Here is a 24,672-nt window from a genome sequence, read left to right as displayed (position 1 = left end):
ATTCCCTCACGGGGATTCCCCACGCTGCGCTTTCCTGTTTGCGTGAATCATTTCACACCAGACAGCTTTACAAACGAGAAAAAACGGATCGGTACCAACGTGTTCCTGCTGAACCTCCAGAAGTGAGTGTGATGTTTTATTAACCTTTATATTAATATTAATATTTATATTCATCTTTGCAAATTTGCAAACCTTGCTGCACGATTCATGATGAATGCGGTACATTACGGCATGTTTTCTATGTACGACGTTCTCAATATAATTCATAATCCCACGTTTATAATGAACAATGCGTGGTTATTGTGTTAGAAACGGTGTACGCACAGAACAGAGGGGCGGGGTGAGCAAAGCTCATTATCATTATCCCCCTGAGGTCGGCTATCGCGCCGGCGCGATAGGCTCGTTTTTTTCACTATCAGTGAAAAAAATAAATAAAAAAAAAATATTAATTTTTATTTTATATGCTAGTGTTTTACATCAATCGATCCTGTTAAGTGTGTATTATTTTTGTGTATACTCACAATAAAAACAAAGTGTTGTGCTTTTCGACAAATAAAGAAAAACAAACGTGATGCGAGTTCTGCCTCCTCTCTGTCATTCTGAAACGCGTCCGAAAATGATCTGTAACTCAGCGAATACTTTTCACACAGACACGTGAAATATGTCTTTATGAAGCTGGCATTCTCTTCTTTTAAGTGAAGTAATTAATATAAAAAACAAATGTTTTCAACTCATGTAATCCGTTTGAAAGCAAGGAGAGGTGGCGTTTTTTTCCTTCGCCTTCATTATCTCTAATAAGCTGAGGCCGCCCCGCCCCCGGCGCGATTCACATGGTAAATAGTTTAGGTAATCTCTGCTTCGCACACGCCCCCCCCGATCAATGCCTTGAAAACACGAAGTTTCATCAGCTCAGATTCACTGATAATTCATCGTGTTTAGAGAGGATCGATGGCTCGTTTCTCCGGCAAAGACGCTCTTCAGATGATTCTGGACAGCGAGGAAGAATTCACCTTTTCCTCAGAGGAAGATTGTAATTCAGACGAAGAACGGCAGCATTTTCAAGAGCGAATTGATCCCGCAGAGGATACAAGTTCAGAGTAAGTTGTTTACTGTTATATAATTCCTTTTCTGATAATATAGAACTTTATATATATTTAATTTCTGAAATTTTAGACTATATTTTCCCTAGTTTTGGCTAGCTTTTGACAACTTACAGGAACGATTGACTTACAATATCCCTAACATCCGTGGAACTTATATGCTCAAGTGTAAACTTTTTTTTTTTAAATGTGATATTGCTCTTTAAACATATTTGTATATTAAATATATTTCACTCAGTTTTGATTAGCTTATGACACTGATTCATGCTAAAATACTGCATTATGCATAATGTAGGCTAGATTGTTTGCGAATATCTGCTTATAGGTTATATGTGGTTTAGTGCAACTATATTTCAGCCTCCGGTAAAATATGTTATACTGTCTAAATACATTATATTTTTATATAAATGTTCTGGTTTTGGTTGGCCTATGACAGTATTTATCATGCTGCAGATGTTTTTGAATACAGACTGTGTAAATGTTTTAGTGATGTGTCGTTCGCGAACGATCCGTTTATTGCGTGCTTCACTAAATGCGTGCGGTCTATATGGCCCATCAATGGTCCATAACCATCAATTGCTCACCAGTTTACTTTGAATAATGTATGCTAACAGTTGTATTTTAATTTTTTTTTTTTTTTAGGAATGTGTCTGCTTCAAGCTCTCCTTCTCCAGCACCCCGCAGAGGGGCACGCAGGTGTCGTTCAGTTCTCAGTGCGATCGAGAATCATACTGAGTAAGTACATAGACGTAATATTTTACAGATGAAATGTAGCCTAATTGTGTTTACATCATAATAATATAAAAGTAGCCTACCTATTCTTGTGTGAAATGACAAAAACAGTTGTCTTTTTTTATCCATGGCCATTAGTGATTGATAATGATAATACAAGTTCTTTTATTGTGTTATCAGCATGCTCACGTGTTTTTTTTTATTTTTTATTTTTTTATTTTTTTACAGATGTGACAATGAACATGTCCAAGCACCTGTCCCGAAGAGAGCCTCCACAGAGGAATTACAATAAAACAGATTGAAAAACAAAACCTTTGAATCTCCTCTTCTTTGTTCAGGCACTTGATGGCCCATTAGCCACTGAAAGAGTGTATGTCACACCCCTGGTCTGAATCTCATTAATATTGATGGCCATTGGCCCATTAATATTGATGGGCCACCCCTCCCATGCATAAACCTCTTCTGACAAAAAAACTGTTTTAGAAAGTTCAAATCAATGTACTGTTTTATGAGAACGATGAGGCAGGATGATTTTCACACCATTTTGAAGCCAAAACTCAAAGCTACACAATTAATTAGTAAAAAGTCTTTCACACATATTTAGTACGTGTTTTGAGGTCTTATTTCTGCAACTTTCATTTTTATTTTTTCCAATAACCACGCATAAACATTATTCTCTTAAAAATTCAAACATATACATGCATGTTGATCAGATATTTTGGTAGCCCTGTTTGTGCTATATAGAGTGAATTTACACCTTTGCCACTGAAAAAACTGAAAAAAGCTCAATTGTCAGAGCATGTCAGAACACCTCCAGGGCCCAGAAAACAGCTCAGACTCCAGAGGGTTAAAGACACATGCACTGAAACGGCTGTTTTCTTACAATACTAATGAGAATTTTTAATTAAAGTATATTACAAACTTTTAATTTAGACCCTAAAGAATCATATTAGCTTGTACAAAAATGGCATTATATGACCCCTTTAAGATCACTAAATTCGAGGCTTCTGGTCATTCCTAGGATATCTAAGTCCACTAAAGGAGGGAGGGCGTTTTCACATTTAGCTCCTAAACTCTGGAATAGTCTCCAGTTTGTATCCAGCCTCTCATGGAAACTTCAGATGCCCCAACACCCGTGAAGAGACGACTCGACGCCTGTGAAGAGACGACTCGACGCCTGTGAAGAGACGACTCGACGCCTGTGAAGAGACGACTCGACGCCTGTGAAGAGACGACTCGACGCCTGTGAAGAGACGACTCGACGCCTGTGAAGAGACGACTCGACGCCTGTGAAGAGACGACTCGACGCCTGTGAAGAGTCGACTCGACGCCTGTGAAGAGACGACTCGACGCCTGTGAAGAGACGACTCGACGCCTGTGAAGAGACGACTCGACGCCTGTGAAGAGACGACTCGACGCCTGTGAAGAGACGACTCGACGCCTGTGAAGAGACGACTCGACGCCTGTGAAGAGACGACTCGACGCCTGTGAAGAGACTACTCGACGCCTGTGAAGAGACGACTCGACGCCTGTGAAGAGTCGACTCGACGCCTGTGAAGAGACGACTCGACGCCTGTGAAGAGACGACTCGACGCCTGTGAAGAGTCGACTCGACGCCTGTGAAGAGTCGACTCGGCGCCTGTGAAGAGACGACTCGACGCCTGTGAAGAGACGACTCGACGCCTGTGAAGAGACGACTCGACGCCTGTGAAGAGACGACTCGACGCCTGTGAAGAGACAACTCGACGCCTGTGAAGAGACGCCTGTGAAGAGACGACTCGACGCCTGTGAAGAGTCGACTCGACGCCTGTGAAGAGACGACTCGACGCCTGTGAAGAGTCGACTCGACGCCTGTGAAGAGACGACTCGACGCCTGTGAAGAGACGACTCGACGCCTGTGAAGAGACGACTCGACGCCTGTGAAGAGACGACTCGACGCCTGTGAAGAGACGACTCGACGCCTGTGAAGAGACGACTCGACGCCTGTGAAGAGTCGACTCGACGCCTGTGAAGAGACGACTCGACGCCTGTGAAGAGACGACTCGACGCCTGTGAAGAGACGACTCGACGCCTGTGAAGAGTCGACTCGACGCCTGTGAAGAGACGACTCGACGCCTGTGAAGAGTCGACTCGACGCCTGTGAAGAGTCGACTCGGCGCCTGTGAAGAGACGACTCGACGCCTGTGAAGAGACGACTCGACGCCTGTGAAGAGACGACTCGACGCCTGTGAAGAGACGACTCGACGCCTGTGAAGAGACGACTCGACGCCTGTGAAGAGACGACTCGACGCCTGTGAAGAGACGACTCGACGCCTGTGAAGAGACGACTCGACGCCTGTGAAGAGACGACTCGACGCCTGTGAAGAGACGACTCGACGCCTGTGAAGAGACGACTCGACGCCTGTGAAGAGACGACTCGACGCCTGTGAAGAGACGACTCGACGCCTGTGAAGAGTCGACTCGACGCCTGTGAAGAGACGACTCGACGCCTGTGAAGAGACGACTCGACGCCTGTGAAGAGTCGACTCGACGCCTGTGAAGAGTCGACTCGGCGCCTGTGAAGAGACGACTCGACGCCTGTGAAGAGACGACTCGACGCCTGTGAAGAGACGACTCGACGCCTGTGAAGAGACGACTCGACGCCTGTGAAGAGACGACTCGACGCCTGTGAAGAGACGCCTGTGAAGAGACGACTCGACGCCTGTGAAGAGTCGACTCGACCCCTGTGAAGAGACGACTCGACGCCTGTGAAGAGTCGACTCGACGCCTGTGAAGAGACGACTCGACGCCTGTGAAGAGACGACTCGACGCCTGTGAAGAGACGACTCGACGCCTGTGAAGAGACGACTCGACGCCTGTGAAGAGTCGACTCGACGCCTGTGAAGAGACGACTCGACGCCTGTGAAGAGACGACTCGACGCCTGTGAAGAGACGACTCGACGCCTGTGAAGAGTCGACTCGACGCCTGTGAAGAGACGACTCGACGCCTGTGAAGAGACGACTCGACGCCTGTGAAGAGTCGACTCGACGCCTGTGAAGAGACGACTCGACGCCTGTGAAGAGACGACTCGACGCCTGTGAAGAGTCGACTCGACGCCTGTGAAGAGACGACTCGACGCCTGTGAAGAGACGACTCGACGCCTGTGAAGAGACGACTCGACGCCTGTGAAGAGACGACTCGACGCCTGTGAAGAGACGACTCGACGCCTGTGAAGAGTCGACTCGACGCCTGTGAAGAGACGACTCGACGCCTGTGAAGAGACGACTCGACGCCTGTGAAGAGACGACTCGACGCCTGTGAAGAGTCGACTCGACGCCTGTGAAGAGACGACTCGACGCCTGTGAAGAGACGACTCGACGCCTGTGAAGAGACGACTCGACGCCTGTGAAGAGACGACTCGACGCCTGTGAAGAGACGACTCGACGCTGGCGATATGTTATGCCCTAAATTAATACATGATTAACTAACTGTATTTTTCTAGATTACTAGATTTTTCTAGTATTTTTCTAGATTACATTTCTGAAATGCACTTTCTGTAAAGCTGCTTTGAAACAATATGTATTGTGAAAAGCACTATACAAATAAATTTGAATTGAATTGAATTGAATGACAACTTTCGGGTACAAAATTCATTTTTTGTACAAAAATGGCATTTTATGACCCCTTTAAGATCACTAAATTCGAGGCTTCTGGTCATTCCTAGGATATCTAAGTCCACTAAAGGAGGGAGGGCGTTTTCACATTTAGCTCCTAAACTCTGGAATAGTCTCCAGTTTGTATCCAGCCTCTCATGGAAACTTCAGATGCCCCAACACCCGTGAAGAGACGACTCGACACCTGTGAAGAGACGACTCGACGCCTGTGAAGAGACGACTCGACGCCTGTGAAGAGACGACTCGACGCCTGTGAAGAGACGACTCGACGCCTGTGAAGAGACGACTCGACGCCTGTGAAGAGACGACTCGACGCCTGTGAAGAGACGACTCAACGCTGGCGATATGTTATGCCCTAAATTAATACATGATTAACTAACTGTATTTTTCTAGATTACTAGATTTTTCTAGTGTTTTTCTAGATTACATTTCTGAAATGCACTTTCTGTAAAGCTGCTTTGAAACAATATGTATTGTGAAAAGCGCTATACAAATAAATTTGAATTGAATTGAATTGAATTGAATGACAACTTTCGGGATATTTTTAGAATGATAATGGATATGACAATGTTTATGTATTTGGTCTTGGCAGAATAGATCTGCTATGCTACTGTTGAATTGCTGCTACTGTTGATTGTTATTGTTGTTGTAGATTATTGCTGCTGCTGCTGTAGAGCAAGTACAGGAACTTGCTACTGCCAATACATACACTGATTTGCTGCTGTGAATATGTAAGACAAACTGCTGCTGCACAAATAAAATATATCAATAACCTATCAGCCTGCATCATCTAGTGTTTCATGACAGAACTTAAGCATTTCTATCATGACAACTTTTGAGATATGTTCAGCATGATAATAGATATGACAATGTATTTGGTCTTGGCGGAATAGATCTGCTATGCTGCTGCTGTATGCTGTGAGCATGAAAATATACTGCTGATATGCTTGTAATAATCCCCCATCAAAGCAAAAGAAGAGATGAAATGAAACCGCCTCCCAAAACAAGTGATCTATCACAAAGACATATGTACTGCTGCTTCTCCAGGGAGCCATGAGATCCGCATGTTTGCTCTCTATGTGTTCCTGGGCCTGCTTTGGCGAATGGCTTAACACTAGTGAACTATTGCTGTGTGTATCTGGTCACTTGACCAGATAGCTTAAAACTAGTGACTTGACTTAAAATGTGTCTGGGCTAGTGAAGCCAAGAGAAATTAACTAGTGGCTTAACAATGTGAACCTGGGTAAAATTTTTATTTTATTTATTTACTTAATTTTAATTTTAAATTACTTTTAATTTTATATATGAAGTAAACATAAACCCAGCTCTTGGTTTCCGCATGCTTATAAACTTTGGGTTAGGCCCTTTGGAAATAATCGTTGAAGGTTTTTTGCACTAGGTTTAGGTTGAGACGTGAAATACTGTTTCATGCTTTCGGTAGTAGAATGAGGTAGATATTGTTATCTATGCAAATGAGATGGAAAGCATGCAAGATGGAAAGCAAGATGCATATGCAAAGCAATGTATTGACATTGACTATTGATTTATAGGCTATATTGCATTTAAAATATTGATTGGCTGGACAGACTGATCAATATGGATGCACATCCCTTTGTAAATAATTGTAAATAATAACAATCAAGTATCAAGTATTGCTTATCATTTAAAACACAGTGACATGCTATGACAAGCCATTTTAGCTTTTATTCATTCACAGGATGCATTTTTGATATCAATAATTAAATTTGTACTATTTCAAATGTGAATTCTTGATATTAAAGGGATAGTTCACTTTGAAATTAAATGTTGGTATGTTTTAGCTTACCTCAAGGGCATCCAAGATGTAGGTGTCTTTTTTTCCGCAGTAGTTTCAATTTTGATATTTTTAGGTCAAACCGTTCTTGTCTGACAGTCATATAATGCAGGTCTATGGTCACTATCTCAAAGAGCATGCACAGAGTCCAAATTAAACAATTCCCCATCGTAAGTACACATTGATGGCCTAAGACACGAAACGAGCGGTTTGTGTGAGAAAACGAACAGTATTTATATCGTTTTTACCTCTTGTAACACAGCCACGTCCAAGTGATCTGAGGGTGCGGGCGCTTCCTGCTGTGTGACGTGTGGGCAGACTGGTGCATAGATATACAGTATATACACTAGATGTCGCATTAAAGACATTTGTTCCAATGAACTGCCGCAGCCAAGGCGACATCTAGTGTATATATCTATGCACCAGTCTGCGTACACGTCACACACCAGGAAGCGCCCGCGCCCTCAGATCACTTGGACGTGGCTGTGTTACAAGAGGTAAAAATGATATAAATACTGTTCGTTTTCTCACACAAACCGCTCGTTTCGTGTCTTAGGCCATCAATGTGTACTTACGATGGGGAATTGTTTTAATTTGGACTTCTCTGTGCATGCTCTTTGAGGGGGTGACCACAGATCTGCATTATATGACTGTCAGACAAGAACGGTTTGACCTAAAAATATCAAAATTGAAACTACTGCGGAAACAAAGACACCTACATCTTGGATTTTCATTAGTCCTAGTTAAAGGAGGGAGGATTGTAGTGGGAGCACTGGGGTGTCAGGTGTGACTCTGTGGCAATGGCTAATGGTTTACATGGTTCATGGGTCAGGTATGTTTATGGTATCATGGGCCCCATAACAGAATTTAGCTTAGGGCCCCAGGGAGGTCAGGATCGGCTCTGACTACATAAACCTCTCGCTGCTGCTTTAGGCACTAACGTAAACGCTGCTGCTTGTATGAATATCAATTGACCTATCTCGAGTTCAAGACAGTATAACGCGGTGCTTGGTTTTAGAACTTGAATCTATTTGCTAGTTTAGAAATCAAAAGCTGAGGGGGGGGGGGGGCTGTCATCGCCAGTGGCCCATGCATATCGACTGTCACTCAAAATCAGTGGTAAAACGTGAGGAAATGCTAGATTTTTTTATAGCTGGCAAAGTTAAAGTCTAATGAAATACACTGACACCTTATTTTTGTCCTTTCAAAAGGAACTGAATGCCCTGCTACATATATTAGCCTACAGTAATCATAGTTGTATTTAAAACATATAAATGTACATGTATATGTATAATTATGTCATTATAAAATATATATTTGTTTATATACACACTAAAAATGCATATATTTGAAAATAATACATTTTCCTCTTAAACAAAAAAACGTTCCGTACACAGCCTAGATCTACGCGCCCCCTAAACCCACATAATAAAGATGGACAGTGACATAGAAGTTTGCACAAATTAAGCATACGTTCCATACAATTGAGGTATTATCGAAATATCTAAATTTTAATAATGAGTGATTATTTAACAAAAGGCAAGTAAAACGGTCAGGGTTACATTTTAGACACACACACACACACACACACATACACACCTCTGAAGCGATAGAAAAGTCCTCGGGACCACATCACTCGCAAGACGAAACCTGCATTGGTGTACAAGGCTGAAGTCCACCATTCTCCAGTTGAGTGGTTGCTACACACACATAGTTTAGATGTGTCCGTCGTTGATGGCCAGAGTTAGGGTTAGGGTTAGTCTAGCCCTGGCAGCATCGCGGGGAGAGATGCACTGGATCTTTTGCACAACGAAAACAAACGCGCGTCCCATCATTGCCTCTCTCATCTACTACGCGATATCACAGTTTGACATGTCTGTCATTGGAAAGATCCACGTGGTGTCATGAATAATTAAGAGAAAGTGTCTTCTCATTGGATAAGAAAACTCAGTTACATGAATAATTATGAGACACCGATGAGTCATCAAAGTACTATAGTGCTCTGCCACACGATGAAGATTTTAAACCCGGAAGATGAAAATAGCGGAAAAAAACAAAAATTTAACCATTTTCCCCCTACTATAAAATCTAACAGATGCTAATATTGTCTTAAATGGTGTTCAACACACCATTGTGTGTGTGTTGACCATTGATCTGTTAAAATCTCAAAAAATTTGGTTTAGGGTTTCATGACCCTTTAACTGTTTTAAATCTGCGATGGTTTGACTCATAAACTGCTTGCTGCTGCTGTAGACAGGATAATTGCTTGTATTCTTAGTAATTTACTCCTATCTCGAATATAAGACGTATAACATGACGCTTGGTTTTAGCTAGTTTAGAAAATAAAAGCTGACGAACACAAAAATGCACTGATATTGATTGTCTATTGAGTTTTAGATGAACTCTGAAGGTGTGCTGCAAATTACTATAGTTGATGGTAACCAGCCATTTAAAGAGCCCCTATTATGGATTTTTTTAAATGACCTTTCATGTAGTGTGTAACAGCTCTGAGTGAATGAAAACATCCTGCAAAGTTTTAAATCTGAAAGTTCACCGTATATAAAGTTATTGTCTTTCAAAAGTAAGAGTCGACTCTGAGTCAGTGAAATGAATAGTTTTTCAAACGAGTCATAAGCCGTTTCGTTGTGACGTCAAGACGAAACATTAGCATATTGCCCGCCCACTTATAGCGCACGCTGACACCAGGGAAAACTTGAACCTCAAACCAGCAGCTGATCCTGTGGACACTGGAGAGCATCATGTCCAGGAGACGCTGTGCTCTGTAATGTGAAGGTAAAGCCAGTGTTTTCACTGCCCAAGGACGAGCATGTGGAGAATCAGAGGTTAAAGTTCATCTTCACCACGGTATCACAGCAGTGTGATCCTAAACTTTTGCTGTGTTCCCTTTATTTCACTGACGACTGCTTCTCAGATCTCGGAGCTCAATGCAGGATTCACAAACCGCTTACTCTTGAAAGATGGTGTTCAAAATACTTAGTTTTGAGTTGTATATTGTGCAGGTCTCCTGCTTACTGGCTAACTCACGTTATCACTGTCTTACTGAAATACTTCTGCTGATCAGCTGTGGGCCACTATTACCTCTAACTGAGTCTATTACTGCAGATCGTCTGTCGTTCTCACTAGTTTGAGGAAATATTAAGCATGGAGCCAGATCTGTTTTACCAATGTTTAGTGGTCGACCGATATATCGCCAAGGCCGATATATCGGCCGATATTTGGCATTTTTGAAATATCAGCATCAGCCGATAAGTTTTTCTGATTGGCCGATGTGTTGGAAGCGGGACTTTTATTTTGACGGCGCTCCGGACTATTATTTTGACGGGCGGCGCTGAGAACACCGGTGCCTGAAGAGAACGTAACGGCTGCTCCTCAGATCAAACAGCGCTCACTCACATTCTCCGTCTTCATTAATTTACTATCTCTGTCAGTCATATCTAATACTTTGTTAGACAGAACTGGTAAAGAAAGAAAGTAAATGGTAATTTATGCGAAGTAAGTAAAGTAAAGCGTTTGCTTTTATATTATTTGTAACAGAAAAGGCCAAACAATCAGGCTAAAATACTTTCTCATTTGCCGTCAACATTCAGCAAATGCGCATCTACGTCATTTAAACAAATCCAGCTGTGATATCATGTGAAGTGTGCAATACTGTCTGCGAGTGACGGTCGGTCCGTGCGAAGTGAGTGAATGCGAACAGAAGATCAGCTTCAGGAGACGCCATCAAAAAACTTTAAATCCTTCATTTATATGCTGATATATAATATAACCAGTTGCCAACTGTGTCATATTCATATCGTTTTCACTGTGCTGTATGTAAAATTAGCGTTACCTTTTCTTTATTTGAAAAAAATATGATTACCAGCAAGAAAATAAACCAGATTACTGAGTGCCCTGTTACAGTGTTTACATTCTTTTTATTCACATATTCATATATTTCTGAACAATTACTTTGTGAAAAATACTGTAACAGGATTGCAAATTTAAGAAGTTGCCATTCTAAAGTATAAAAGCATGTTTATTTTAAAAATTTGTTTTATAATGTATTAAATATTGATTAAAATAAATATATATAAAAAATATCGGCTTTATATCGGCCATCGGCCACCCTGCTCTCTAAGATATCGGCATCGGCATCGGCCATCAAAAAACCAATATCGGTCGACCACTACCAATGTTTACGTTACATCAGTCATTCACTCAAGAGCTCGGCTAATGTATTGCATAACTTACATGGACTGTTATTGATACAGTTTCCACGTGTTCACCGCAATATATTACAAAAATACTCGGTAAATAAATTTGTAAAATAATCGGTTGATGGACATGCACTTGTTAATGCTGATGCTGAGGAATTACAGTTGCAACATCTCATGTACCTCAACATCTCAGTGAGTAGTGTATCACTGAGAAACATTGAGTCCTGCTCGAGTCGTCCTTGCGATGGAGGTTCGGGTTGAATAACTAGTTCTTCCAATGAATGTTTCATCATCGGACTCGCGCTCACATTGATATGGTAAAATTGACGTCATTGTTCGTTACTGTGTTTAGTTTACAGTGTAGGCTAGGAAGCCTCAGGACACGCTGAGCTGACGTTGTTATGGCAATGGGTTAGGGTTTTGTTTTCGATGTGCTGTACACGGTAAACCAATCACAACAGACTGAGCCGTCTGGCCAATCAGAGCAGAGTATATCGCGGAAAGGCTGAATTTAGAGAGTCTGATTCATCTGACGAGTCATTTGAGAATCATTGAAAATCTGGTGATGTGTAAATGTATATTATGAGAAAATGAAACCTTTTTTGACCTTTCATGCATGTAAACCTGTTGTAGGAGACTCCACAACAACATTAGGAAACTTTAAATTAGCATGATAGTGGCCCTTTAAATGCTGAGCAGCAAGATCATTGGCTGCAGATGCGACATGAACCAATCAGCTTGTGCCAAACAGTTAACACAGTAAATATCATCAGGTTGCATCAAGAACCCATTAGCATCTGTTGTCCCAACATGTTGTACTGGGTAGCTTGAATGCACTGTAAATAGTTTTGAAAATATTTGCTAAATGCATTCGTGGGTGTGGTACTGTACCTGAAAGTGGTGGGGTTGTGCATGGACTGATCACTCCTCACTGACACACAGCTGGGTCCTGCACCATGCTCTTCTCTCTCCTTCAGGTCCTCCTCTCTCTCCTCACAGCGATGCATTTTGGCGTTGTGTTCCCCTCCTCTTTCTCTTGATTTAAGACATTTATCTGTTAATTATCTTCAAAAGGACAATAAAAACAAATTTACAATAATATTAAGCTTTGTCGGCTTTGTATTATGTTTTGCGATCTGCACCCATTTATCAGCGAATTTAACAATATTCCATTGGAGATGGAATATCTTGTTTCTTTTCCCAAATCTTCACGCACGTCTCGCCCATTTTCGCAGGGGATTATAAATGTTTCTTCCTTTGGTCCGCTTTTAAGTTGTCCTTCTGCGTTTTTCTACTTTACTAAAATACAATATCAATATAAAAGACCTGACACCTTTTTGCTTGCGCAGATCAATTTTTATTTACCACAGTTTGTGCTTGTTATTATGGAAGCCTAAGGCGCGTCAACTACAGCACATTTCACACACGCTTGGGATTTTAGTTTCGCTTTCTCTGGCAGCACAAAATCAAACACACCCTAAATGTCTTGACACTGCGAAAGATGACATTCAGTCTTCAGAACTTTTGCAACAAGTGTCAGTTTCTTGCAACATCAGGAGAAAACATGAAGATATTAGAGAAGAGAATAGGTGTCTCTGCTCGTGTCCCACATCCCCGTCGAAGCGCAGAGCAGTACCTAGATGTAGGACACATCTTTGTCGGGAAATAGAAAAACAATGTTTTTTAAATCTTATTTGAAAACCAAAGATTAAAAAAAAAAAAAAAAAAAAAAAAAATTAAAATAAACTATTCGAGGGCGGATTAACCCATACCTCCTCAAGCTCATAGCTCAAGCTATTCAACCACCAGACCATTGGGAGACAAGCATTAAACGTGGATCTATGAATTTATTCACTGACTGATAAAAGTAGCCTATCACAGGCTACAACATATTCCTCTGCAAGGAAGTAAAGAAACCTAAATGATAGCGTATTTCTATATAGCCTACATTGTAAAGATTAACTTCTGAACTTACCACACCAGATATACCGGAGTTAAATACACAAGTTTTGTTTATATCTCCGGACTGGCGTCTCTTCTGTTTCTTCCGTTTCTTCTTTTACTTTTGTTTTCTGGACACACAGGTGACTTGAGGTGTGTGTTCCCTTCGAACGCCTGTGCTCTGCGAAGTGCACTTCATAGGGTCCTCCGCCATCTTGATAAGCCCCCAGTCCGGCATAGGGTGTAGGGAACATCGATCATCACTTCATCTGAAGTGGAGAGGGGAATACGTGTCACTCCGCGATCAGTGTGAGGGAAATACACGCGGGGAAGGAAGTGCGCGAGACGCTGCAGTTACAATGCAACTATCATGAAAGATAGTAAAATAAATTAAAGAATAAATAAATTACGTAAACACTTTTCAAAATAAACTACATTTATTAAAATAACTACAATAAGTTATAATACAATTAAGTTATTATAAAATAACTACATTACATTGATCTCCCCACCTTCATCCGGGATGCAGAATCCCTGACAACATTCAAAAGACAGATGAAAACTCATCTCTTCCACTTAACCTCATAAAAAAATATTAATAATAATAATAATAATAAAAAGTCATTTTCCTTTAATCCTCCCTTGTCTGGCTTATGCTACTCTATTTTGAGCACTTCTTGCGTTGTTTTTGCCTCTTCATGATGACTCGCTTAATTTAGTCTTCATTAAGTCTCGTTGGACAAAAGCGTCTGCTAAATTACTAAATGTAATATAAATTTTGATATTTAACATGGCAGCAGACATTTATCACTTAAATCATCTTCAAGTTTGATTTATTAACTAATTAATAATACATTATAGTTATGAATATATAGACTATTAACCTAGCCTACATAAATTACACAAATGTATGGTAACGCAATATACAACATGTTGCCTGAAGCTTTCAACCACCAAACTTCCACAATTGACTGGTAAAATAGCACAGTGTACCTTTATATTGTAAAGAAATGAAGGATCCGTTTTTATGTAGAATAATTCCATGTACAAATTTTATGAGATAGCCTTTTTCAAGCTGATTTGAGTACGTTTTAGGAGGCGGCATGTCTTATTTCCCTAGGGCACCAAATAAGAAAGAACTGCTCCTGCATACACCCCTGGTCCACTAAAAGTACATCAGTATATGCTGTGAAAAAAAGTGTATTTTCTTCAATGCAGACTCATATCTACCATTGTTACTGTTTTTATGCACTTGTCTGCAGTTGAGAACTTCTGTAGACGTCTGACAGAAATAAAGTAATTCTGGTTAGTAATAAAGTGGAGCTGGTAATGCTGTTTGTGGAGTTGTTTAATCCTCCTCTGCTGAGATCTTCAGAGATTTAATGTCTTCTTTTATCTTTGGTTGGTTTCCTCTAATCCTGTGGCTGAAGAAAGTTGTAGTTTGTGTTCTTATTTCTCTTTGTTCACAGCAGGTGTTTGCATGATTGAGAGAATGTTTCAGGAACTTCACACTAACCTTTAAATAACATTCTATTAACATTCAGGAAACTGGGCATTTTTATGTTCTTGGAATGTTACAAATAAAATGTTGAATTGTTAATCAAAATTAAGTTGAAAGAATGTTTGAGGAACATCATACCTTTTAAAACACATTCCTCTAACAGAAAACTGGACATTTTTTACGTTCCCAGAAACAACACTGAATATTTGGAGAACGTTCTTGTAACAAAACTCTTTTAGCTGGTACTCACCAATGTTGCATTGACAGAACAACACTTTATAAAGTAAGTTAAAGTTGATAGGATACTTTATTGATTTGCAACAACTCCTTTACAACTATCAAACCCTTTTCAGTAAAGCTTACAAATATCAAAAAATTCTTGAATCAAGATGCATTTACTAAAGTAGTAAAATGCCATAAGATATTATGTCTTGTTTTCTGTGGGAAAAAAAATCAAAATGAAGTGAGTTTTTGCTTAAAACAAGCAAAATTATCTGCCGATGGGGTAAGAAAAAGAATCTCAAGTGTATTTTTCTTACCCCATTGGACCCCATTTCTTACCCCATTATTTTTCTTACCCCAGTTCTTACCCCTTCTTTTTTTTTTTAGCAGATTTCAAAATGCAATAGATAGCAATAGATAAGCTAAATAAAAATGTAAAAGCTGAAATACTACTGATAAAATGTGTAGCGTTCTTATGAGCTGTGGGATATTGTACTGCAGGATGGCTGAAACAATATTATGAATAGTTTTTTGCACGTTGCCTGCTCAATTTAATTGACACCTATAAAACACCCCAACAAACAAGTCTGGATCTGTCACTGGTCAAGGGTTTAACTTTAGCTGGGTCAAACACAGGAGTGCTCACAGTAGCGGAGATAGCGTGGATAGCGTGGGTGCGGCCACCCCAGGGCCCCGTGCAGTAGCGGAGATAGCGTGGGTGCGGCCACCCCTGGGCCCCGTGCAGTAGCGGAGATAGCGTGGGTGCTTGGGTGCGGCCGCCCCAGGGCCCCGTGCCAATTAGGGGCCCCTCAAATGCCGCCGATCTTGCGTCACTGGACAGGAACGGTGTTCTTCTTGATATCATTCTTTAAGCACAAGACACGAGAGAACACGTCTGCATGCCCGCTGTTTTCTGTGCTGCGCACTCACAAAGCACGAAGAGAGCCGCCTCTCATATAGTGCACTCATACATACACAATTATATCTCACAATTATCCTTCTAGTTAATTTATAGCATCAAATAAACATGAATAAACATTAGAAGAATTGTTGTTTCAACCACGGAAATTCAACCTTTTTTCAAGTTCAAATATCCCGGTAAAAAGTCGTTTTGTTTTAAATGGTTGAGAAAGAAAAACACTAAGCCTATGTCTATTGAATCAGTGCACTGACAGCATATACTCGCTGCTACCATTAATGTTGATCAAAGAACAAAAGAAAAAGAAAATCACTCACTGAACTTTTCTAACTTTAATTAGCTTAATATTGTGCTCAGTATCTGGATCTGTCACTGGTCAAGGGTTTAACTTTAGCTGGGTCAAACACAGGAGTGCTCAGTATCCCGCCGGATAGCCACCTTTCCTGAAGTCGGACTCGGCACAGAGTTTGTCCTGCTGTCGAACAACCGCCTGGACCACTGATAATGAAGCATTGTGATGGATATTATGACTCTTCAGCTTCAAGCCATCAATTACTCTCTGCATTCAGAAATACAACACAGAGAGAAAATTTGTATAATTATCACTTTTCTAATCTAATTTAGATGACAAACGTTTGTTTTCAAGTGTAAGAATCCTATGTAACGGAAAGCAGATGATCAGGTCTGCCTTTGTGTTGATCAATCAAATCTAATCAACAAACAAAAGGTACTGATTAACCCCTCAAAACAAAACAACAGTGTTAGCAGATGCTCGGTCAGGTCCCCTGAGTTAATCTCATCAACTCAAGAAGATATTCACACTGAAAACGAAGGACAAAGTTCACCACGCGGTTCCACGTGTGCACGACTCTGCATACACACACACAAAACACAGACTCCTTATCATGCCCGACCACTTGTGGTCAAAATTACCTTTTTAAAATGTTTAAAATGTATTTCTTGCTGTGCTTATGATACTTATACCCGAAATACGATATCTATAAGCTTTATTGATATGTAATCAGTTTAATATGCATGTAATCACGAGAAATCCTGTTTCTTTGTGTTGTTGACTAACAGAATTGTCATTCGCGGTATTGTTTTGTTCAGAAGAACACAACGGTGTTGAATATTTAGCACAGAATATTAGAGGATGCATTATTTGATTAATACCAGTTTTATAAATGTTTATGAACGAAGTTTATTCCGCCAGCATTAGTTAGAAGAGGCGTGTACCTTTCCAAATGAAAGGACATGAACACAATACGTCCTTCCAGGCGATTGGGTCACGCACGCAAGGGGGCGTGACTTGAGCTCCTTCAAAACACAGCGGGCTCTCTCACCTCTCTCTCTCTCACCTCGCTCTCATCCTTCCTCCTCTTCTACCGGCGCGACGCTTCCCCGAGGAACATCCCGGAAGGCCTCGGACAAACACATGTTCGAGTCGTAGCAGCCGTTCCTTTGCAACTAAGTTATATTTGCCTCTTCCTTCACGGAAGATGAAGACGAACTTTCTCGGTAACGTTACATTTCAGTGAGCCTTTTCAAGCTTCCCGCGACACCGGAAGACGCAGTCGAAACAGGACCTCGTCCGCGCTTTCAGCATCAACCAAACAGAGAACAGACGTGCAAGTATATTTATCTGATAAAAGCTGCTTTTCTGGGGTCCGTCGTTTAGGTTTCTGTATGTAACAATTACTAGCTTTTCCCTTCTCTCTATTTCTCTCTTTCTTTCTTTCATTTCATTTTATTCTTATCACGTATGTTATTATTGTTTAAATGTTTGTTTGTGTTTATTGTTTGCATTTTTACGTACGTTTCTATTCGTAGCTCATATAATCTTTAGTCACATTTATTAAAATCCATTTATACTTTTCACTGTCTCTGTGTTTGAAAACCCACCATTCTAAAGTCAATGAAACAAAAGATTAAGCTACAAGCTCGATATTAGACTACATTCAGTAGTTTTAATTAATAAACTCAGAAGGTTTGATGTCCGTGGCCAGGAGATCAAACTTTCTTGGAGTTTGTAAAGAGATAACCCTTCTTAACTGTGATAATCTCACCTTTATTCGCTGGACGAATAACGATTAGATCAGTTACAGAACCAGTTAATCTCCATAATTGATAAAATAAAGGTACATGCGACTTATGAATTATTAATACTTATTAATATTTCCAAAATTCCCTATATTCTTGAGCTAATTCAAATTTACCCAAAGTCGTATTCGCTACATTTTGGTGGAGTTATTTTAGGCAGTTTCAAACTTTATTTGGTGGGCAAAATTCAGTTTCAGTGAATGTGTATTATTGGTATTAATAATTGTAACGTTACACACGCGTTTTGAATTGTGAGGTAAGTCGCTATAAAGCGAACTCACTCAGCTGACGTTAGGCACAAAGCCAGCTCAGCTCTTCAAATTAACAGTTTTAAAAATGTCTAAGCATTTTTAATCACTGTTAAGAGCTAAAACTGCAGTTCATGACATTACATTGTGTCTCTGTAAAGACGAAGCAAAACTCTTTACAGTTAGTACATGTAATATGATTTAAACCGACTAAATGAAGACGAAGGATCTCTTTTAGGACGAGGACGTAAACCTGATCTGAACAGTGCTTCAGTTTTCAGTCGTAATAGGCCTTATACAAAACGTTAACGATAAACTCCTGGTTAGACATTGGCGTCGCGAACCAATTTTGAAAAACCTACGCATAAAATCATAAAAGGGCTATTTTGATTAATGCTTATGGGAGATGAGTAGATGATAATTCCTGCTCATAGCTGTTTGATGCATGTGTGCTCACGGCTTAAATTCACAGATGTCTAATTCCTGTCGTGCTCATAGCTCTAATTAAGTAAAACAGAAGAATAATCCCTGTTCCTGTAATGAACAGAAGATAATACCTGTTCATAGCTGTAAGTAAACAGAAGAAAAAAAATTCCTGTTCACAGCTGAAATAAAACAGAAGGTCTAATTCCTGTTTTATTGTAAACCGTTTCATATATAATGTGTAGTTGGAGACCAGTTTTATGAATTAAAATAGATGATAATTCCTGTTTTCATTCTAAACCGTCTCAATGTGTAATGTAAAATGTGTAATTCCTGTAGTTACATGTTGTGAAACTCGCATTTTCCGCATGCAACAGAGCGCGAAATACTCGTGATTTCCACAGATAAAAAAATCTGCTGTCTAAATTGCTGAATCACGTCACCGACACTAGAGGGCAGCCTCTAGGTGTGTGGCAGGTTGTCAAATCACGCGCCCTACACCGACGTCATCCTGCGTAAGCGTCGCTTCCCCCTGACGTCAGCCTGCACGAGCGCAACTACGCCATCTTGTGGCGTTCTAAGATAATACCTGCTTTCAATTTCTTTTTCTCTCTGCATTCAATTTCTCTCTCAAACACTTAACTGCATTCAAGCTTAGCTTATGCTGATATTATTTGGAGTTAGACAATTCCTTTTTCCCTGTTTCTGACTGTCACACTTTAAGTGAAGTTCGAAAAAAAAAACTTTTTTTGAATTAAAGCTTAGACTTGATTCACTCAGTTATTGATAGTCCACCCAGTCCCAGTCTGCATGTAAGTGCTTTATTGCTACCCTTTTCGTTTGATTATTTTTATAAGCAATACTAATAACTTCAGTGTTATTGTAAGGATTATAGGAAGTCATTCTGAATTTCAGTTTAATTAATTTTAGTATTGATACATCACTGTCATCATTCTAATTTTCTTTCCTTCCTTATTTTTATTATTTTGAACCTCCCCTTGCATGCTTAGTTGAATTTCAATTCAAACTAGTTTAGGTTATTCTGATAAATCACCATCAGTTATCCTAATTTCCCTTTTGTTGTATCACTATTTTAGTAAAACCTTTGCCTCGGACTCCTGCATACATATTTACTCAATTTGATGACACCAGAAAGCCTTAATTTACATTAAGTCTAACACCTTAATCCCTTATTGTGTATCTATTGGCAGAACTCAGTCAGTGTTTATAGGCTTAGGCCTCTTTATTTTTATTTTTATAACACTCCCCGTGTTATTGCTTGTGACATTTCATTACAGACCAATTCACTTCCTTGTGTTGTGTTTCCCTTTGATCTTCCCTACCTTCAACTTTGTTTTTATTTAAATTTTTCTCCATTTCTGTTGTGATTTGTTTCTCTCATTTCACTTACAGACAGAACCTAAGAGAGACCCCAGGAAAGTGAATAGAGTAACGATCAGAGCCGGCGTCATTAGACGACCCCCAGGCTACCGCCTGTCAAAATCTCTATTGTGGGCTTTATCCATACCCACGAAATTGGCTCCGCTAACTGTCGGCATCAGTTAGCCCCGAAATTCTCATAAACGGCCTAGCCCGTATGAGTATAGCTCATTTGACCCTAAAACCAACTTGCATTTTGTCTCTTTTTGTGTGTGCTGTGCTTCTCTCACCACAGTAAGCAAAGATGTCGAGCTCATCCAGTCACCCAGTCCGCTGGCGCACTCTCGAAACATGGCTGCGAGAAATGACAGCAATGGTTCTGCCCCAGGACGCCGCTGACCCACAGTACCTGGACCAGTTTGAGACCTACGATCCAACCCAGAAGTACGACCATGAGCAGCTGGCTAAAATCTTCGGAGAACTCGCACTCAACCTCGTCATCAAGGCCCGGGCCAGCGAAAGGACCAACGCCGACCTGCAGCAAAAGACAGCCGCACTACAGCTCCAGGCCACAGAGGCCCTGGAGGACCTGGCACACACACAAAGCCGTCCAGAACTCCAAGCCCAGACCGTCGAACCTGGAACCACTCTCCCCAGAACACTGGTGAGCCAGAGTCTTCTTACACAACAGATGAAGACAGTGCAGCCACGTCTGACACAGACACAGAAAACGAACACTGACACCTGCTGCCTCAAGGTCCTGGACTGAACTGCAGTTGAGTAACCAGACCAATGTCTGCGCCACACACAGACCAACCACCCTCACGATTGCAGTGACTACACAGCAAAAACAAACTTTACCAACTACACTGCACGCCTCAGAGCTGCTTACGCTACCTCCGCTGTGTTAAAAGGTCATGCGGGCCTCTGAAGAACAGACTTTTTCTATGCCGCCACTTACCCCTCCACCACCCTCGCAAGCCATCTGAGCTCACTGGCAGCCAGTGCCTCAGACAACTGTCTGCCACCACGCACAAGCTGCGTTCACAGGACTTCTGTACGCATTGTGCACCTGTGCCATCACAGCGCCACAGCTTGTAAGGCCACAGCGCACAAAGGGGGGTCAGGCGTGCCGAGAACACATCATGTGCTGAACACCGCAGCACCAAACCCACGATGCTGTGGTGGTTCGCTAGAAAGCAGCCACAATCGGACATCACCAGATCCGGCATCCGGCATCGCATGGAGAGAGAGCAGCCCCGAGTCCTGATTACCAAAGCAGGACTCACACTCCGAAAGTGTACATTCGACTTAAACCCAGCAACGTCGAAAGAGCACATTACCTCAACGAAATGTGAACATCCACAGCCAAGCTCACAACGCCGTGTCCGGCGGTTTCCTATGGAACCCCGAAAAGGGGGGATCCCACACTATCGACCCCCCTCAACCTCATTTGAGCTGAGTCATCAGCCTAGCAACCACCTGCCATCTGACCATTGTTACCGTGATGAGTCAACTAGGCCCATACACGCCCTATCAACTCATCAAGGGGGGGACTGTAACGGAAAGCAGATGATCAGGTCTGCCTTTGTGTTGATCAATCAAATCTAATCAACAAACAAAAGGTACTGATTAACCCCTCAAAACAAAACAACAGTGTTAGCAGATGCTCGGTCAGGTCCCCTGAGTTAATCTCATCAACTCAAGAAGATATTCACACTGAAAACGAAGGACAAAGTTCACCACGCGGTTCCACGTGTGCACGACTCTGCATACACACACACAAAACACAGACTCCTTATCATGCCCGACCACTTGTGGTCAAAATTACCTTTTTAAAATGTTTAAAATGTATTTCTTGCTGTGCTTATGATACTTATACCCGAAATACGATATCTATAAGCTTTATTGATATGTAATCAGTTTAATATGCATGTAATCACGAGAAATCCTGTTTCTTTGTGTTGTTGACTAACAGAATTGTCATTCGCGGTATTGTTTTGTTCAGAAGAACACAACGGTGTTGAATATTTAGCACAGAATATTAGAGGATGCATTATTTGATTAATACCAGTTTTATAAATGTTTATGAACGAAGTTTATTCCGCCAGCATTAGTTAGAAGAGGCGTGTACCTTTCCAAATGAAAGGACATGAACACAATACGTCCTTCCAGGCGATTGGGTCACGCACGCAAGGGGGCGTGACTTGAGCTCCTTCAAAACACAGCGGGCTCTCTCACCTCTCTCTCTCTCACCTCGCTCTCATCCTTCCTCCTCTTCTACCGGCGCGACGCTTCCCCGAGGAACATCCCGGAAGGCCTCGGACAAACACATGTTCGAGTCGTAGCAGCCGTTCCTTTGCAACTAAGTTATATTTGCCTCTTCCTTCACGGAAGATGAAGACGAACTTTCTCGGTAACGTTACATTTCAGTGAGCCTTTTCAAGCTTCCCGCGACACCGGAAGACGCAGTCGAAACAGGACCTCGTCCGCGCTTTCAGCATCAACCAAACAGAGAACAGACGTGCAAGTATATTTATCTGATAAAAGCTGCTTTTCTGGGGTCCGTCGTTTAGGTTTCTGTATGTAACAATTACTAGCTTTTCCCTTCTCTCTATTTCTCTCTTTCTTTCTTTCATTTCATTTTATTCTTATCACGTATGTTATTATTGTTTAAATGTTTGTTTGTGTTTATTGTTTGCATTTTTACGTACGTTTCTATTCGTAGCTCATATAATCTTTAGTCACATTTATTAAAATCCATTTATACTTTTCACTGTCTCTGTGTTTGAAAACCCACCATTCTAAAGTCAATGAAACAAAAGATTAAGCTACAAGCTCGATATTAGACTACATTCAGTAGTTTTAATTAATAAACTCAGAAGGTTTGATGTCCGTGGCCAGGAGATCAAACTTTCTTGGAGTTTGTAAAGAGATAACCCTTCTTAACTGTGATAATCTCACCTTTATTCGCTGGACGAATAACGATTAGATCAGTTACAGAACCAGTTAATCTCCATAATTGATCAAATAAAGGTACATGCGACTTATGAATTATTAATACTTATTAATATTTCCAAAATTCCCTATATTCTTGAGCTAATTCAAATTTACCCAAAGTCGTATTCGCTACACCTACCTGATCAAAGTTATCTTCTACATTTGTGTCATGTAGCGTGATCTGAACTCTGGGTTCAGTGACAGCTTTCTGCAGGTCATAGTCAAAGAACAGGTAGTTCAGGATCACCTGAGATTAGAGAGACAGGAGAGGGGAAAAGGTTTAGATTAAAGACAAAAATATTTAAATATCACACAAACCTATTGTCTATTTTTTAAATCACATAACCTTAACCTGACCTGTTCTGTCAGGGTTCTGTCACTTTGATCTACTTATTCTTGGGTTGGTGACAGAGCTCTGATACTTCTATTGTCTTGTCTTCTGTCCGTGTGAGTTGTTTTGCGTGAAGTGCATGGTGTTCTCATTAGCTGCGTGCGTGCTCAAGTCTTGTTCTGTTTGAGCACATGGCTTGTGATTGTGTTCGCTGGCCATGTGCTTGTGTTTTAGTCATGTTTGTGAGCACAGGGGTTGTCACGTATGTTTCCTTGTGACATGTTCTCTCCTATCTATTGTCTTAATCTTGTAATTGTTTGAGTTTGCTCCATCTGTCCTCCCTTGTTACCTGCTTTGTTTGCCGCCCTATTCATTCTCCTTGTGTTAGCAGTCCTGTGCAGTCCCAGTTGTCTTTCGCTTTGGAGCCGATTGGGTCTTCTGATGTCTCTGAAGAGTGTTGTTTTCTACAACGAGCGAGTGTGTCTGTGTTCTTCTGGAAGACTCTCCCAGTGCTGGTGTTTCTACAGCGAGTGCAGTGGTGATCGCGAGCTACGGAAGCTCTCAACTGCTTTTTTAACAGCATTTTTTTTGAGTGTTTGTTGACGGCCGGTTGAGGGTTGAAATAGTGAGTACTGTAAAGTGTTGCCGCGGTTGTTCCCCTGTGTGCTCCGGCACTGGTGACGGGTCCAATTTCCTGAAAGAGCAACACAGGTGTGTTTGCGTCTTTGTCAAGATGCCATTCCATCCGAGCGTTTCTGGGTGCGGTAGGGCTCTGTCCCCCTCTGACGGCCACAATAGATGCATCACGTGTTTGGGCTTACAGCACGCTGAAGCAGCTCTCGTGGATGACTCTCATTGTGGGATTTGTTGTTCTGAGATGTTTTCATTGTGGGAATATGGTCATCTCGGTGTTGACATCGAGACTGGAGTCCCCATGCCCCGGTCTCCGTAGCAGAGCGGCACGCTCCGTGTGTTTACAACACCCGGCCTGCTGCCAAACTCTCAGCCGTGTCCAGACCTTTTGTTTCTCCAGGTCATTCGCTCCTAGAACAAGTGTCTGCTAAACACCAGCTTAGGGGCCACGTATAACG

The 24,672-nt window shown here is 41.4% G+C and overlaps 3 protein-coding genes across 14 annotated transcripts in view; all 3 read right to left on the bottom strand.

Moving 5' to 3' along the window:
- LOC308692760 (NLR family CARD domain-containing protein 3-like) overlaps window positions 1-13,726 on the bottom strand; it is a gene marked incomplete at its 3' end in the record, with an annotated part of 42,313 nt that extends 28,587 nt beyond the window's left edge. For 2 of the 8 annotated variants that reach the window (XM_081369093.1, XM_081369098.1), the window contains exons 1-2: window positions 13,492-13,726; window positions 12,408-12,581 (exon numbers count right to left, since the gene is read on the bottom strand). In XM_081369093.1, the coding sequence (XP_081225219.1) occupies window positions 12,408-12,523 (116 nt within the window). In that variant the 5' untranslated portion in view covers window positions 12,524-12,581; window positions 13,492-13,726. Of the gene's footprint in view, window positions 1-8,898; window positions 8,950-12,407; window positions 12,582-12,992; window positions 13,170-13,288 lie in introns of all 8 variants that reach the window. The other 6 variants (XM_081369096.1, XM_081369092.1, XM_081369097.1 and 3 more) reach the window with 6 other exon arrangements.
- Window positions 1,747-6,552, bottom strand: LOC308692404 (uncharacterized protein; the record flags this gene model as incomplete). The annotated part of the gene is made up of 3 exons (XM_081368374.1): window positions 1,747-5,258; window positions 5,649-5,802; window positions 6,520-6,552. 3 exons carry the CDS (start codon window positions 6,550-6,552, stop codon window positions 2,950-2,952), a joined length of 2,496 nt encoding a protein of 831 aa, XP_081224500.1. The 3' UTR covers window positions 1,747-2,949.
- LOC308692762 (glutathione hydrolase 1 proenzyme-like) overlaps window positions 13,589-24,672 on the bottom strand; it is a 30,614-nt gene continuing 19,530 nt past the window's right edge. For 3 of the 5 annotated variants that reach the window (XM_081369101.1, XM_081369102.1, XM_081369103.1), the window contains 2 exons: window positions 23,390-23,497; window positions 15,249-16,658 (listed from right to left, as the gene is read on the bottom strand). In XM_081369101.1, coding sequence (XP_081225227.1) covers window positions 16,515-16,658; window positions 23,390-23,497 — 252 coding nt within the window. In that variant the 3' untranslated portion in view covers window positions 15,249-16,514. Of the gene's footprint in view, window positions 13,727-15,248; window positions 16,659-23,389; window positions 23,498-24,672 lie in introns of those variants that run through there. The other 2 variants (XM_081369104.1, XM_081369105.1) reach the window with 1 other exon arrangement.

This window comes from Scardinius erythrophthalmus (genome assembly GCF_964197995.2).
Source record: "Scardinius erythrophthalmus genome assembly, chromosome: 6".
Classification (NCBI taxonomy): domain Eukaryota; kingdom Metazoa; phylum Chordata; class Actinopteri; order Cypriniformes; family Leuciscidae; genus Scardinius; species Scardinius erythrophthalmus.
Note: the sequence above shows the minus strand (reverse complement) of the source record. Positions and strands in the feature narration are given on the sequence as shown.